Source organism: Colobus angolensis, unplaced genomic scaffold, assembly GCF_000951035.1.
Source record: "Colobus angolensis palliatus isolate OR3802 unplaced genomic scaffold, Cang.pa_1.0 Scaffold19, whole genome shotgun sequence".
Classification (NCBI taxonomy): domain Eukaryota; kingdom Metazoa; phylum Chordata; class Mammalia; order Primates; family Cercopithecidae; genus Colobus; species Colobus angolensis.
This window is the reverse complement of record NW_012115043.1, coordinates 5,102,572-5,117,866: the sequence shown is the minus strand read 5'-3', so window position 1 is coordinate 5,117,866 and position 15,295 is coordinate 5,102,572. Positions and strand designations below refer to the sequence as shown.

Here is a 15,295-nt window from a genome sequence, read left to right as displayed (position 1 = left end):
ATCCACTATAACGTGTGTGCTCATAACAAGGAAATGTGAAGCCATGGGAAGAACACCATGTGATGATCACAGTCCTGCTGTTGTAGCCAGGAAACTACCAGAAGCAGGGAGAGAGGCTGAAACAGACCCTTCGCTCAGCCCAGAAGGAAGTAGCCCTGCCAACACCTGGATCTCAGACTTCTGAGCCCCAGAACTGTGAGACAATAAACCCGTCGGTGAATCCGCCCAGCCCGTGGTACTTTGTAACGGCCACCCCAGGCAATCGACACACCCAACCCAGCCACCTGCACCTCCTGCTGCAGCCCAGGTCTGCCCTCTGGGGTCTGGCCAGCCTCCTCACTGCCCACCTCCATGCCTTTGCTGATGGGGTTCCCTCTCCCACCCACCCCTTGACGGCATCATTGTATCCCTCAAGATGGAGCTCAAGGCCCCATGAAGCAGGTGGCAGCATTCTCTCCTGCCGCGCTCGTCTGTCTCTTTCTAGCCTTTTGCACATCCAGTCTCTGGGCTGTTATGGAATGATTTTGCTGAGTGTTAGTCCCGCCTTCCTATCATGAAGGTAGACCACAAGGGCAGGGGCTGTTCATATCTCTAACTCTTCTCTTCTATCTTGCAGCACAGTACTGTGGGTGGGCTATAGCAGGGGCTTAATAAATACTGGCTTGAAACACCTTTCTAGTATACCCTGTAGCATACTCTAAGTCCCCTCCTTTGACGAGACTGCAAACTCCTCGAGGGCAGCAATGGTCCATCATCTGTATCTATCCCCTGCATCTTGCGTAGCAAGAAGTAACAAATACATGCTGCATGGGTAACGTGAACATGTGGCAGAAATTATTTACCATGCAACAAGGACCCTATAAGGGTTTCAAGGGATCCATGAACCCAATGAACTTGTGTGCAAAGGACTTTGTGTGTTGGTATGTTTATACAGGTACTATGCGTTTTCCCAGGGACAGGGTCCATGGGCCTCTTTAAGCAACTAAAAGCCAAGACTAAAATGATGTGGAGCACCAATGCCATGGAGGAGGGAACTGACATTTACTCAACCCCACTCTGTGCCTGGTGAGTGCAGGTGTTACTACTGCCATTTTACATGAATGAAAACTGAGGTTCAGAGATGTAAAGCCTCGCCTGAGTCCATGAAGAGACGAGCAAGCCTGCCCAAGCCATCCAAGTGCAGAGACTCTGGAGCCAGACAGCCTGGATTCAAATCCAAGTTCTGCCATTTTCCAGATGTGTGATCTTGGGCAAGTTACAGAAGCTCTGTGACTCAGTTTCCCCATCTGTCATATGAGAGAAATAAGGATACCTACCTCACAGGGCTGCTGGGAGCAGTAGATGGATCAGTGTATGTAAAGTGATCAGAATGGTGCCTGGCATGTGGCGGGTGCTGGGAAGATGAAGATAAAGAGGAAGAAGCTGGCAGTGGTGGGGCAAGGATCAAACCCAGAACCCTGTGATTCAGTGTCATCACTACCAGCACCCAGGGTGCCCACATCCCATCTCCCCGCCAGAACTCTCCTGTGCCCTCCTAGGAGAAGTCTTCCATTCTAAAAGTGGCTTTTTGAGCTTGAGTTCCTGGTGGACCGTCCTAGGGTCACCTGGCCAGAAGGTAGTGCCCAGTGGTTACATAAGCAGTAGGTCGGAAGGTATAAACTGCCCTTGCCAGTCAGCAAGACTGGGCCTCCTGTGCAATCAGGACACTTAGCACTTCTGCCCTGCTCTTCATTTTCCAAGAGCTTTGCCACCGTTCATTAATGGAAATTAGAAAGGAAATGTGCTCATCCATTCCTGGAGCTCTGTGCTGACATCCAAACACCCTTCATAATTTCCCTGAGTCCATCACTGTGCCCTGAGCTTGGGCAAGCTGCTTACATCTATCTCTGAGGCTTTGTGAGTCCCGTGTCCTGCCCCTGGCCTGATTTCACACTACTCCATGCAGACAGAGCAGCAGCAGGAAAGCCTTAGTCCTGATCTCGCATCTACACCTGGGTCTCGGTTACCCCATCCCAGGTGAGGTGCTGACCAAGGCCTCGTCCTAGCTCAGTCCTCTGCCCTGCTCCTGAGAAACGGCCTTTTAGGTGAACTGCTTTGTATCTTTCCTACAAAACCATTACTACTGAACCCATTGGAGGGTATATTTTTCATTCATTCTTGTAATGCAATTAGAATTGAGTTTCTCCAGCATTGGGGGAGATGTTAACAACAGTAGGGGAAAATTGTCATTTTATTCCCAACATCAACACACCCACTCTGCCCAAATTTTCCCTCTGGTGCGAACTCTCTCTACCCACTCGAATGGCAAAGAGACTACTAACAAGGAAAATCGCTCTCCAAATGAAGAGACAGAAGCTTTGGGGGTGGAATCTCTTCTCAGTCATTAAATGAGGGCCTCCCAGCTCCTCTGACACTCTCCTGCAGTAGAGGGAACCTTCCAAGGCCTGCTGGAAAGTCCACTGGCCCCAGTTCACTGGGTCAGAGGTAAGTGGGGAAAGAGTCCCTTAGAACCCAACAGGGCCCCTACAATCATTCTCCCAGAGAGGTTAAGTGACTTGCCCAAAGCCTCATAGCTAGGAAGCCCAGATCTACAGGCTCCTGCTCCAGGGTGCCTCCACTGCACCACACTGCTCTTCTCCCAGAGGGCCTGCTGCTCCCAGAAACTCAGCTCTTGCCTTTCTTAGGGGACACTAAGGCTTGCATTTTCTGAGCTGCTCTAGACAAATAGGAAAAGAGGCAATGTTTGTCTTTCATGCACCCACCTCTTCTCCAATGTCCCCCAAAACCTTTTTGGAAATCCTCCTAGCTCCCAGAACCACTCCTTCATGGTCCACCTCACCTTTGCCCCCATCCTTTTCTTACTGTGGTTTTGACATCCAACAACCCAGCCTTCCTTCCTCTCTTTCCCATTTCTACCCATCCAACTGTCCATCTACATACCCATCCATCTCTCCTTCCATCCAGCAAAGCTGCCTTAAGCACCTGTACACCTTAACCCTGTGTCAGGCACCCAGCACTTCTTCTGCCTTGCTCCTCAGAGTGCCCGCTCCAGAAGGAGCCACTTCTCCCCTATCCCCCATCAAGGCCTTGAACTGACGGACTTCCATCCACCCTGTAAGGAGGTTGATCTGATGGCCCAACCCTTGCTACTGAATTTGCACCAAACTCATTATTCCTTCTGAGCACTGGCAGCAGGCAGGGACTTCTGGAGCCGTGTGGCTGAGGACTGCTGCCTAGGGACCATGGATATCAGCCCCACCCCCCTCCCCTCCTTTCCCCTCCCCTCCTTTCCCCTCTCCTCCCTTCCCCACTGAGGCCAGAACAGCAGCAGCCCCTACGTACGTATGCAGAAGTCTCCGTTCTCATAGTAGCCAGGGCAGCACTGGGACCTCCGCCGGTACATGGTCCGGAGGCCTCTCCGATATGCCGTCTTATAACTGATCCTAAGGCACAAGGGAGAAAGCCACTTGAAAGTATTGAAAATCAATCACTCCCGTTTAGAATGATATTTGTGTTAAGCTATATTGAGGATGCCATTCAATAATTACTTTAAAATGCATGGCGGCTTCAAATATGAAGGAACACTATAAAAAAATCGATAGTGGGATTTGGGCTGTTGTGATGCAGAATGTATTACTAACACGGCACTTACTAAACCTGCTGACTTTTCCCCAGTCACTTCTAAATAGAAGGGCTGCAGAAGATACTTTCTGGAGTGACATTGTGGAGGGCAACCATGAACTTCTCCTTAGTTCCTTAAAACACCCAGATTCTGGGCTTGAGGAGCCCATGCGGTGACCCGGATAGGAGTCAGGCCCTGAGGGTTTCTGTGCCCGCCCCCTCCCACCCCTCTAACAAGCCAGACTGCTCACAGCCCCCTGAGTATTGGTCCCCCCACTGGGAGAACTGAGGCAGAGTCAGCAAAAGGACCCTCTGAGTCCAACTCAGTCCTGGAAAGTAGATTAATCTCCCCCACACCAAAATAACACCTCCAGGAGAGGAGCCTCGCACGCCATCCCTGGGAAGGCTCCGAACTGACCCCTCGCCCTGCAAAGGAAGAAGCTGAGGCCCATGGAGCCGCAGCACTGGGAGTCAGACTCGTGGGTTCCAGACCTTATGCTGACACAAGTGTTAAGACTTAGCCCCATGCCAGAGAGACTATGAGCAACATCTCATTCTGTTCCCTGCAGCAGGCACCATTACTATCCCCCTTTATTTTATTTATTTCTCTTTTAGAGCTTTTATTCTTATTTTTTGTATGTTCCCCTCATACATCCCCACCCTTTGTTTTATGAATAAGAAAACTAAAATTAGTGAAGTTAGTGACCAGCACAGCTAATCAGGGTCAGAACCAGGATTCAAACCTAGCTCACTCCAATTTCAAAGCTGTTAGGCTTAACCTACTGCCCTCTACCAGCTTTCACAGGGTAGATTGTGGCTATACAGATGGCCACAGTGAAGGAGTAAGTAAAAAGAAATACTGAATCTTTAGAAGGAAATCAAAATGGGGTATCCATAGGCAAAGCCCCTTCTTCACATGGAGAGTCAAAGTGGAAGAGATTTGAAGTGGCCACTAGAGGCTAGAGAGAGGAAGTGACCTGCCCAAGGTCATGGAGCGGAACTCGGACCCGACCCCAAGTCCTTGGGCCTTGAAGCCAGACCTCTTTCCACTTTTCCATCAGCACCTCAGTGGAGCTTGCCCTGTGGACTGTTCCTCAGCAGCACAGCAGAGGGTCTGGTCATCAGAAACGTCTATAGGCTGCGTTCCATGGAGGGCCAGGACGGCTTGGGAAGAGAGTCCTATAATACAGGCTGGGACAACCTTCCCACACCTTAAAGCCCCGACTTCATAACAAATGACAGTGCAGAACTCTGGGGAAATCTGTGATATTTAGGAATGTCGTAAGCTAAGGTCATTCAACTTTGTCAAAAACCCATAATGGAAGGAAAGCTGGCCTCAAAACAAAGCTACGTCCCCAGCACAGAAGGCAGCTCCCGGCAGTTTCAGGGGTTGTACAAGCCTCTCAGGTAAAGAATGACTCAGAATCAACTCAGGGGTCATCCAGCCTGCTCTCCCCACCAAACAGGATTATCCCCAAGCCCCCCAGTGTGGGGTGGTCTGGGCTTCATTAAAGCCCCTCAGGAGAGAGTTGCCACCCATTGTTTCTGGCTCACCCATCTTTGTCCCTGTGCAGGTTGGAAACGCAAGAGAGGGAAGCAAGGCCAGGTGCCAGGTTGCTCTCAGGGGAAGGATGCTGAGTTAAAACATGCCATTCCATACCAAAGCAGACGGAGGGTGCAGCTGTTAGCATGCACACTCTAGGTCATCAGGAAAGCTGCAAGTGACTCAATAATTTAGCAAAATAATTCATGTTCTAGGAATACAGCCTATTTTAATAAGCAGCCACCACCTCAGTGGTGATGGATGGCAGCCCTAGCCTCCAAGTACCCAAAAGAGCCACACCTCTGAGCAAACTTGGCTCTCACACTGGGCCTGCCAGGGCTTCGGGAGGAGCAACACTACTATTTCTGCCTCTGCCTTTGACCAGGGCCTCGAGCAGCCAACTCTGGCAAAACTGCTGGGGTGAATGAGAGCATTTAGTCCCACCTCCTCATTCCACAGTCCCACCTCCTCATTCCACAGTCAAATGCTAGAGGAAGGGGATACAGTAATAGCTGAGTAGCCCCTATTGGACCACCTTTCTGCAAATAGCAACTATAAAATCTAGGGGGAAATATACAAAACAACTACCTGAAGGCACTTGAGGGAGGACAAAAGCAGGCAGATACTGGAGGCAAGTGGACATTTGAGAGAAGGGAATGGTGCTAGGCGAGTTAGCACAACAATACTCCAGGCAACTAAAATTCAGATAGAAAACACACAACCTTGCTCGTTTGTAGAACCACAGGCCAAGTCCCCAAGTCCAGGGTGGACCCAGCAAACCTGCTGGGTATGCAGGTGGGGAGATCTGTGATATTTGGGAATGTCGTAAGCTAAGGTCATTCAACTTTGTCAAAACCCATAATGGAAGGAAAGCTGGCCTCAAAGTAAAGCTGCTTCCCCAGCACAGAAGGCAGCTCCCGGCAGTTTCACGGGTTATATAAGCCTCTCAGGTAACGAATGACACAGAATCAACTCAGGGGTCATCCAGCCTGTTCTCCCCACAAAACAGGATTATCCCCAGGTCCCCCAGTGTGGGGTGGTCTGGACTTCATTAAAGCCCCTCAGGAGAGAGTGAAAGGGGAAACCTTAGAAAGGGAGAGCCACAAAGAGGGAGCCCCAAAATCTTTGTAAAACCCCTGCCCAAGTGTCTGACCACTGATTTATCCTTATGGAGGGCATATTCCAAGCAGCCTAGCTAAGGCTAAAAATATTAAATTTTCAGAGTTTGGAATTTGTGTTTAGCCAAGTAACCAGACCGCCAAAACAAACAAACAACAAATTAATATTATCTGGAGGAACATAACAGAATCCCGTCTCCACAACATGTCATTCATAATGCTCAGAATACAATCCAAGATTACTAGGCATATAAAGAAACACACTGGCCAGGCGCAGTGGCTCATGCCTGTAATCCCAGCACTTTGGGAGGCCGAGGCATGGATCACGAGGTCAGGAGTTCAAGACCAGCCTGGCCAATATGGTGAAACCCCATCTCTACTAAAAATACAAAAATTAGAAGGGCATGGTGGTGGGTGCCTGTAATCCCAGCTACTTGGGAGGCTGACGCAGGAGAATTGCTTGAACCCGGAAGGCAGAGGTTGCAGTGAGCCGAGATTACGCCACTGCACTCCAGCCTGGGCAATAGAGTGGGACTCCGTCTAAAAAAGAAACACACTACCGATGCAGAAAAAAAAAAAAAGCTATCAATGAAGACCAGCCCTGAGATGACCCAGATGTTGGAATTAGCAGGTAAGAATTTTAAAGCAGCAAGTGTAGCTCTGCTCAATGTCTCACAGCCAGTTAGCAGCAAAACCTCAAAGAAAACCAGGACTTTGGCTTCTCAGCACAGAACAAGTTTTCTCATCTGTGTTGCTGCCCAGTATGATTCCTGAATTATCCTCAAAGAGGAACTGGGTTCATAGGAGAAAGCAAAGGAGAAATCTGGAATCAACAGATATTCAGCAACTAGGAAAAGGGCCCACCCTGGGGTCTCTCCCTTACTTCCTTATTTATCCTTCAACAGCTAGTCTCTCACCCTTCAAATAGTGTCGCTTCACATGTGGCTAATATGTCACACTTTCCTCCATTTTCCCCTGTATTTTTTCAAAGTAATTTTCACATTCCTGACCTCCCTGGACACTGCAGGGTAGGTAGAACAAGGATTATTAAGGTTTTTGTGGTTTTTTTTTTTTTTTTTGAGACAGAGTCTTGCTCTGTCACCCAGGTTGGAGTGCAGTGGCATGATCTTGGCTCACTGCAAGCTCTGCCTCCCGGGTTCATGCCATTCTCCTGCCTCAGCCTCCCTAGTAGCTGGGACTACAGGCACCCACCACCATGCCTAACTAATTTTTTATATTTTTAGTAGAGACAGGGTTTCACTGTGTTAGCCGGGATGGTCTCGATCTCCTGACCTTGTGATCTGCTCACCTCAGCCTCCGAAAGTGCTGGGATTATAGGCGTGAGCCACCACGCCTGGCCGGATTATTAAGTTTGATGAGTGCACTGGGAATCCCAAAATAAAGTGTCTTTCTCAGGGTCATCCCTTAAAGCATGTTGTTTCTTCCTTCCTCCTGCCTTTCCCTGAGTGACATAACATATGATCTGCAGGAGGGCTGCAGACAAGGGTGCAGGACTGCCATGTGCAGTTGTTCATGCTGAGCACTGCTAAGGGAAGCCTGGCCAAGGTGCTGTGAGGTTGCTGAATTCTAGCCTGCACTCCCTTCTTCAAGCTGGATGCCCTGATATGGGGCTACATCTGCTCAGGGCAGGGGACTCTCTTAGGTTGGGTTTTCCCCCAAAGGCAGACCCTGAGAAAAGGATTCAAGAACAAGTAGTTTATTTTGGAGGCAATCCTAGGAAGTACTGGTAGGAGGATGGAAGAGTGAGACAGGTAAGTAAAGGCAGCCAATCTATGGTATATTATCAAGCAGGTTACTTCTACGGGTAGCTGGAGACTTCTAGGATCCATGTAGAACGTGGCTAAGAGATGTTTCTGCCATCCCAAGAGTGAGGAAGTTGGGGTAGTTATCTACCAACTCCCCATCTCCCCATCCCTGGTTGAGGGATGCCCTCAAAAGCCTTAACTCTCCAGCACTTCTGGCCTGTCCTACCCACAAGCTCTTTTGGTCAGAAAGAAGCCATCAGCAGAGCATCTTGGGTGTTCTGAGTGGAGGCGCATGACAACATCTGCTCCAGCGGCCTTTTTCTAACTTGCACAGGGGCAAGCCCTAAGAGCCCAGTGCCTTTTCCCTGTCCCGTCATCTGAGAGAGGTACTCACCGGTGCCTGGTGCACTTGAACCAGTTGAGGATGTCTGTGCATCGTGTGTAATAGATCTGATCGAAGGGGTGTGCATATGATTCCTGGACAGTCACGGCGTAGCTGAGAACCAGATGGGAGATGGGAACCATGATTAGCACTTGGGAAGTTGAGCTGATATTCCACAGGGCATCTGAGCCCACAGCCCTGAGGCCAAGCTCCACAGCCAAGTGTCCGGAGGCTCTGACCTCCCCACTCCCAACGATCCTCCCCCTTCCCTGAATGCCCTCATATTCCAGCCTCCCCGACCCCAGGTTGGCCCCAGGACATATCCCTTACAGACCTTTGGCCAAGATCATTTTCTAAAATTCAAGTTCATTTGTTCATTTAACAGAGAATGAATAAAGAAGCAGGGGGTAGTTTTATTCTATGTGACTCTGGAAGGCAGAGCCAACAAGTTTAAAAATACTTTATGTGTTTGTTCATATCTTTGTGATTTTCAAAGAACATGCTTGGAAGCTGGACTTTGCAGCAACTCTGTGAAGTAAGTGGCCCCATTTCATAGAGGAAGAAACTAAGGCTCAGAGAAAAGTGACTTGCCCAGCCCACACTGCATTATCAATAGGTGCTAACATTTATTGAGCACCCTGTGTCAAGTGTTTTAATACATTTTATTCCTCACAATCTTAGGTAGGTGAAATTTTTCTCACTTTACAAACTAGGAAACTGAGCATCGGGGGCATAAGTGGCTTCCACAAGCTCCCCCAGTTACCTTCTACTCTATTCTGCCTCTAGTATAGCTGGGGGTACATCGAGGATATGTCCCTGATAGAAGTGGTTTCTTGTCATCCTGCCTGTTAGCTGTAAACCTGGACCAGCAGGTGGAAGCCACAGGGAAGCAGATCTCAGCTTAACCAAAATAAGCCTTTCTACCTGCCGGCCCCTGGCAGGGGTTGCATGAAATGGCATTCAAGCCAGGATGCTGAAGTGCGGACTCACATTTCCTAAACAGGCTGGAGAGAGGACCTCAGCTGAGATCTAAGGAATTAATTTCTATGTAGGTTGATATTATTCAGTGTTTTTCCCAGAAGGCTCACTGACCTGGGCCAGATGGCCGGGTCCAGGCTGTAAAAGCACGTCTGCCTTGCCTGAGGAAACTGCACTGGTTAACTTGCAAGGGGGCTGGGCAGGCCAGTTCCCCCAGTGGGTCCACAGTGGGCTTTCTGATGCCTGAAAAGTCAAAGGTCTGGCATCCAGAAGGAGGAGGCCAGAAGCAGTCAACAATGCTCAGAGGCCTGGATGGTGGGAGACTCTGTTTCTCTGAAGCACTGGGGATGTAAGGAGGGCTCTTGGTGTGCCCCCACCAGCTGGCATACCTGAGATGTGCCTCAGAGGCACACATCTAGGAAAAAACAGCCCTAATCCTGTTTTATCTCCAGGCTTGGGGAAACTGAGGCAACTCGCCCCTCACCCCGGCCACCCAGAGTCCTCTTCCAACTCTGGGATCGCGTGATTCTTTGCTCTAACACATCTCCTGAATACCTCACTCAGAGCAAGAGGATGAATGGGGAGCGTGCACGGGCCCTGGAATCCAAGCACGGGAGCAGGAGGAGGGGCAAGTTTGAAGCCTGTTGCCTGTTAGCAGCATGCCCTTAGATATGTTATTTGACTCATATAAGCCTCTGTTTCCTCACCTGTAAGTCTAACCAGGTTGTGTGGTTATTGTGAGGATTAAAGGAGGGCAGTAATATTTTCTATCTCTCAGGGCAGTGGGAAAATAAAACAAGATACACTATACATGTAACATGCTTAAACAGTAAGTGTTTAATAGATGTTGACAGGCAATGACTCACCTCCCGTGTTAGGCACTGAGGGATCTTTCCTCTCTGACCAGTGTTGGGGAGACAGGGAGAAAGACCAGCGCACAGAATGCATTCCCCACCTTTGTTAAGCACTTGGGGGTCCAGCCTCCCTTTTCAGCCGTAACATAGACCTTGGATGCCCAGAGAGAAGCTCAGCAGGGGGCTGGAGGGGGCAGTCACGGGGCAGGGACTGGGCTCTGCAGGATGCCCTGGGCTGACCGAGTCTGGCAACAATGCCTTGTACCAACTCCCAAGTTCTCTGACCTGAAGTGTGTGCCCCTGGTTTCATGGCTGGGTGGCTTAACACTGCTCATTTGCCAACATGCTAATGAGGGGCCAGATTAATCTTGGAGAGCCAGGCTTTACTAGCCGGGAGGGGTCGTTACACTGGGTTTTATGGTGGAGGGGCATAATTAATGAGGAGCCGCCAGAAGCACTAATCCAGCTGAGAAATTCTCCCTAAGCGATCTCCAGGGACTGGGGTGTGTTTCTGGAACAACACAGGCTAGATCCATCCACACATAACTTACAACGGAGCTCAGCTGGAAAGACTGAGAAGAAGAAAGCACCTGGTGTCACCAGGCATCACCCACAGGGCTTCCCCCTTGGGGCCGGAGAAGCCCAGAGAGTCCCCAGACCTCATTCTAGCTGTTAGGTTTCACTCCTTGTCTTCCTATCCAGGCTGTAACCTTGGCTGGTAGCGTAAGAAGCCTGAAATGCCAGCTCAGTTCAGCTCAGTTCAGAACATTTTCACATTCCAAATGTATTCATGTTGGGCAGGTGTAGAAAATTAGTGAGTACAAATGGGGCTCAGACAGAGAGAGAAGTCAGAGGGGGCCCTCCCTGTGGGGGACGCTCCCTGGAAGAGAGGGACTCCGGATAGAGCCACTGGGGCAGGCAGAGGTGAGCAGCTGCAAAGGAGGCACTGGAGAGGCTGTGATGCAGCACAGACAGTAGCAGGAAGCAGCTGTGTCTTAACAGGACCAGAGGGATGAAAGGGGTCCTCTGAGGCTGGAGTCCAAAACCCACAGAATAACGTGGGGCTCTTCCCAATACCTCTCTGACCCACTGGGAAATAAAGGTTTAAATTCACCAAAGCCAGAATGGGCAAGGGGCCTGAGTAACCTCAGAATCATGTAGAATGCTTATGAAATATGCAATATTGAATCAGCATCTCAGGGATAGGCCCCAGGAGACTTTTTCGTATGCACCTCCCATGAGCCTGATGTGCACTAAAGTCCGTGATAACCAGTTCCTGCAAAGCCACAGTTGTCAACAAGAAAAGACAGCAACTGACACTTATGGTCCTCAAAGCACTTTCGTGAAATTGCTGCCCTTGATCCTCCAATGAGCCTGTGAGGCAAGGATAATGATTCTCCCCACTTTACAGAGGTGGAAGTAGGCGCAGAGCCATTCAGAGACTTCCCCAGAGTCACACAGCTAATAGGTGGAAAAATCCAGATCGGAATGAACTGAGGTCTTCTCATCACGGATCTTATTTTCTTCCCACTTCACCAAACACGGGCACACCACAGTACTGCCTTTTGCTCCATCCTCAACTTTGTTGGGACGCCACACACAGGATCTGGTCCCCAGGGATCACACAAGTGCAGACACTGTCCCTCCGCCTCCCAGCTGATCCTTCCTGACCCGCAAGTGTCCAGGCTACCCCAGAGCCAGGCCCTGCCTGGCTGAGGTGCCTTTCCCTGCCCTAGGGCTGGGCTATCCACCCTCATGGGCATGAAGCATTGACCCCCTCCAAGTCCCCCACCTTTCTTCCTCTACCATTCACTTCTCCCATAGGGCCCTCATCTTCATTTTATTCATTTGATTTATTAACATCTAAGTGGCAGAGTCGTCCTGGTCAGCATGGCCAATCAATTCCAGGGTTTAATTCGGTTTTTCCTGATTGGGTCTCTGGTCACTATCTTTCTGCTCACCAAAATCAATACTTTAACCTTGTGCTTCAAAGTCAGGCCGTCTGCAGGGACCCAGCCCGTTCCCCCAGGACCCAGTGCTGCAGCTGGAATGCAGCCTGCTCTTCCACTGCAGCCTCGGGCAGCCTCGGCCACCCTCCCCCGGCAACGCCCTGCTCCCACCAGACCGGAAGTAATAGGACCCCCTCACCCGTCCTCCTCAAGGCAGGCTGCTGGGGCCACATATCCAAGCTGCCACGTGGCTGCCAGTCCTGGGAGACCAGGAAAGGCATCACAGCATTAGAGAGCGTGCCACCTGGAACCACGGTCCACATCTCCCCACTTCCTGCACCCTATCTGGCTGTGGACAGGGACTGAGCCCCTCTGGGTCTCTACTTTCTCATCTGTGCAATGGCTGGGAAGCGCCAGTGCAGGGAGGGGTAGGACAGTGCGTCGTAACTGCAGTTAATGTAAGTTGCCTCCACCCTGACCTTCCAGACAGAATCTACACTGCTCTGTCCTGTCTCTCAGCATCAGGGCCATCTCCCCAGCCAGGTTGCAGACCCTCAGAGGGCAGCTCCTGGATCTCCTGACTGCCTCTGTCCCTTACTTCCATGCCCAGGGCGACTCCCCAGAGAGTTCCTGGCCATCTGAGGCCCACACCTTACCTCTCCCAGTGGCTGCACACGTTGGGGTCCTCAGGGTTCAGGGCAAGGGTGGCTTGCAGGAAGGAGAAGGCAACGAGCCCGGTCAGGGAGAGCGCCATCGCGGACCCTGCACGGGAGAACAAAGGAGGCTGCGTCTGTGATCAGACCGTGCTCCTGGCATCTACTTACTTTCCCATCGTCGTGGGTAATGAGCATTTGATATTTCACATTGCAGGCTTTGACTAACACCGTAACAGTTCACCGGTTCTGAGTAACAGGAGAGTGGGAAGCCTGAGTCAGGGAAACGTCCAAATTCCAGGCCAGGGGTTCTGAACGTTTTCTGACTCAGGGACTGCTCTGAGAATCGAGGGAAAGGTATAGATGCCCTCCCCAGAAAAATGCCCACAAGTGCAAAATTGGCTATAATTGCAGGGTGTCCTCAGGCCCCCAGGCCCATCCTTGGACCCAGGGACCCCAGATCTGGACTGCTTTAAAGAGAATGCCCTCCCCGTTCCCTTATCCCTCATCATTGACATTCTTTGCCCATCTGCTTCCTTTCCCTACTCCCTCCTGCCAAGAAGAAAGGGAAAAAAGATGTCTGGTGTGGACCTGGGGGGAAATGAGCCAAGAAAACCCTGAGCTCTGGGCCCACAAGCCACGGAAGACTGGATCTTGCTTCTTCTGTCTCCTGTGGGGTATCAGCTACTTCTGCCCAGAGTGATGCAGTCATCACATGCCATTCCCACTGTGGGATGCCGGGCCTAGACCACCTGGTAAGGGACCGTAAGGAATGAGTTTGCAGACTTTGATCCAGGCCCCTGAGGTGACAGCTATGGCAGGTATGTGCCTACATGGGATGCCAACTCCCTTGCTTCACTGAACTAGGGATCCCCAACCAGGGGCTCCTCACAGAGGGCAGACAACCTTTCTGGTGGGAGTGGCTGAAATGCCTCCTGAGGTTCCTTCCTGTCCGGGCACTCTGGGACTCTGTGTTCCTCCTGCCTCAGAGAACTTCTATTCCAAGGGTTGTAACCTGCTGGGTCGCTGACCTTGAGGGGTGCGGAGGAGCTGGAAATCATGAGCACCCAAACATCATCTGTAGGCTGAATGAACGCTGTGACTCAGAAAGACGGAACTATTTTTCATGTGTGTGTAGATGCTATCACGATTTATTTAAAAGCTTTACTGAATTCAGAGTAGCTTTTCTTCTTAATCAGCAACATAAAAATTGCAGCTTCTAATAACCACGGGTGGGGGTGTTATAGAAAATATTTTGACATTGGAAAGGGGTCGCAGGCTTGAAATGGTTGGGGATCTATCCCACTGGCCCTGGGTTTGCAGATGAGGAAGCGCTCACCCTACTTAGGAGAACAGATAAAAGCCGGCATGTATTTTGCACACACCCCCATTTGTACCCTCAGGGAAGCTAAATGGAGTGCCTTTCTTTTGAAAGGTTAAACATTCTCCTCCCCTCCACAATAATTTCCTTGTTAAACTCTTTCTCAGCAGCTCCTTCAAAGATAAACAAATTGTCACAAATTCTGTATAACCGTGGGGGTCTAAATTAATGATTAATGAGGTGTTTCTGTTTGAGATCTGGAAATCATCTGACTAAAATGCAGATTTAGCCAGATTTCAAATGAATGCATTCTGAAAATCAGAAAGAGGAGAGTGATTCTGGTGTTTCTGTTCCATGTGCAGAGTCCAGGAGTATGCAAAGCACAGCTAGCTGCTCAGAGTTCCCCACCCACTCCCCCCAGCCCACTACCCCATCCCCAGAGACCCAGTCAGCACCTCAGAAGGCTCCACACAAACTGGAGTCTGTGCAACACCAGGGCTGCAGAGGAGCTCAACGATCATTTCAATCCATTCTCCTCTGGGAGATTCAACGTAGTGCGGAGAAAGGGCCTGCCCAGGACGTGGCATTGACATATGCGGAGAGTCAAAAGTGGAACAAGCATCTTCTTCAAAGTGGGGTTTGGGCCAATCAGGCATCAAATAAAGAAATAAACAATGGGACACAGAGCTCCAGAAGGCATGAAGTCTGAATGCCAGCTGTCAGGGATGTCCTGCCTTGTCTTGATTCTCTCTGTGGCCCTGACTCATTACTTGGGTCACTCCTATAATCTCCAGCATTCTCCCAAGAGAACCTCCTGACAGCGTCTTCAAACTCGTTACACCAAGAATATCAAAAGATGAGGCCACCTGGATAAGAGAAGATTGTTCCTCTGCTCCCTTTTGACCCATGTGTTGGGAGAGAGAGGTAACTTGGATCACTGCTGTAATCTGTGAGATTTTTAAATCCTCATGGAGAGAGAGAGAGAGAGAAAAGAACGAAAAGAAGGAAGGAAGGAAGGAAGGAAGGAAGGGGAAAGGAAGGGGGGGAAGAAAGAAAGAAAAGAAGAAAGAAAGACAGAAAGAAAGAAAAAGAAAGAAAGGAAGGAAGGAA

General features: G+C 50.1%; 1 protein-coding gene across 3 annotated transcripts in view; it reads right to left on the bottom strand.

Annotated features, from left to right (window-relative positions):
• The window catches only part of MEGF11 (multiple EGF-like-domains 11), a 381,035-nt gene that overhangs the window by 238,657 nt on the left and 127,083 nt on the right, over window positions 1-15,295 (bottom strand). Inside the window, exons 2-4 of one of the 3 annotated variants that reach the window (XM_011940371.1) lie at window positions 12,868-12,995; window positions 8,443-8,544; window positions 3,343-3,443 (exon numbers count right to left, since the gene is read on the bottom strand). In XM_011940371.1, the coding sequence (XP_011795761.1) occupies window positions 3,343-3,443; window positions 8,443-8,544; window positions 12,868-12,965 (301 nt within the window). In that variant the 5' untranslated portion in view covers window positions 12,966-12,995. The remainder of the gene's footprint in view (window positions 1-3,342; window positions 3,444-8,442; window positions 8,545-12,867; window positions 12,996-15,295) is intronic. The other 2 variants (XM_011940373.1, XM_011940374.1) reach the window with 2 other exon arrangements.